The sequence below is a fragment of the Brassica oleracea genome, unplaced genomic scaffold, assembly GCF_000695525.1.
Source record: "Brassica oleracea var. oleracea cultivar TO1000 unplaced genomic scaffold, BOL UnpScaffold02541, whole genome shotgun sequence".
In the NCBI taxonomy this organism is placed as follows: domain Eukaryota; kingdom Viridiplantae; phylum Streptophyta; class Magnoliopsida; order Brassicales; family Brassicaceae; genus Brassica; species Brassica oleracea.
In genome coordinates, this window is record NW_013619071.1 from 1 (window position 1) to 1679 (window position 1679).

Consider the following 1679-nt stretch of genomic DNA (forward strand, 5'->3'; position numbering starts at 1 on the left):
TCCAAGTCCAAGAACCTTAGCCACGGGACATAATCCGACAATGCAAAGGCGTAAAGATGTGTTACAACCTTAAACAAAGAATCAACATGTTCAATCTCCTCGAACCCCGGTCCAGATCCATCTTCACTTCCTTTGCCAAAATGCCTTACACCAAACAACATCTTCCGAGCTACATTACCGCTGTATTGCCGCACCACATGCCTAACATCAATACCCTCAGAACCCTTACAAAGTTTATTGATGTACCGTACGAGGTTATCGGCCTCTTCGGTTCTCTGCTCGAGCGTCCATCTGAAGCTCTTCTGACACGTCACGTGAGATGCCACCACTCTCCTCATCTTCTTCCACTGTTCGCCTTGTGGCTCTACGGCAATGGTTAAGTACCCGCGGCTGCTGTACTCCGTGCCCATAGTTAGCGGTCTGGTGGCGAAAATGGAGTCTTGCTTCTTCAGAATCTCCCGTGCAATCCGCGGGGATGTCACGGGAATCACGTGAGTATTGGCGAGACGGATACATGCAATATCAGTGTTGAGTTCTCCCATGAGGGAATGTATCCAACGAAACACCGGTTTGTTCCTCCATAGTATTTCCGGTAGGTTTCCAATTATAGGCCAGGGTTTTGGTCCGGGAGGGATAGGGAGGTTTCTTGTGTATGAAGTCACCAACACGGTTTTCTTCGATTCCTTACGCTTCACTGTGAATGTAAGGATGAGAAAACCTAGAATAAACGCAAGCAATGAGGTGGAGTCGAGCATTGTTACTCAACTTGGGAAAATTATATCTTAGGTTGTGTTGGAGTTTGAATGGAATAGTTTTTATTTGTTTTTGAAGTGAGGTGATGAGGAATTAGCAAGGCTAGCTATATATAGGCACTAGCTCTTGTTGTAATCGGTGGGAGTTAAATGTGCTTTACATGTTGGAAGAAAAACATTCTAAGTTCTAACGAATCCGCGATTTTGTCAATATCTCATGCATATACATGGTAGTTGTTTTTTTCTTGGGTGATAATGCATGTATATTATTAGCCTAAACTCTACAGATAATTTTATAATTATTCCATAACATATTATATATTTCAGTTAGCCAGCCTATAAATTTTTTAAAATACTCAAAGCACGAATAATTAAAATAGAAAGCTAAATCTATTAATTATGAAATTAACTAAAATTTGCAACATTTAAAATTTCCTTCGTAATGAAACTTCCTATGTCAGGTGTACTAAATTCTATAGTATTCTATTCTATTAATGGAGTTAAATATTTCACTAATTTTCGATTCTAAGAGACCATCACCATTGGTTAATTGTGGTCCCGAACAGTTCAGTTATGGTTACTATAAAACGTTTTAAGTATTGAAATTCTCGGCCTTCCAGGAAGCACGATGAAACAACTAAGAATTAGTTTAGACACAGGATCGAAACTTCCCCGATTTGGAACAGTCGGTGAGTCGTACATCACTGGTTGGCTGTAAAAGGAACAACAGTCGACGTCTCGTACATTAGTTGCCGGTCATAAAAGGAACAACAGTCAGTGTCTCGTATACTATTCAATATCTCGTAATGTGTCGGTCCTTCGGCTTACGACTGTATACCATTTGGCATTTTTGGCGTGTTTGATTTGCTTATCATCAAGTACTCTTATTTAAGAACCGGTTCTTAGCTTTTTTAGTTAAAAGTTAAG

The 1679-nt window shown here is 40.0% G+C and overlaps 1 protein-coding gene across 1 annotated transcript; it reads right to left on the reverse strand.

The window, feature by feature from the left end:
- Positions 1–5: 5 nt before the first annotated feature.
- On the reverse strand, positions 6–824 carry LOC106321702 (phenylalanine N-monooxygenase-like; the record flags this gene model as incomplete). The annotated part of the gene is made up of 1 exon (XM_013759945.1): positions 6–824. A coding segment is annotated over exon 1 (750 nt), but the record flags the coding sequence as incomplete, so codon positions are not given.
- Between the last annotated feature and the right edge of the window lie 855 nt (positions 825–1679).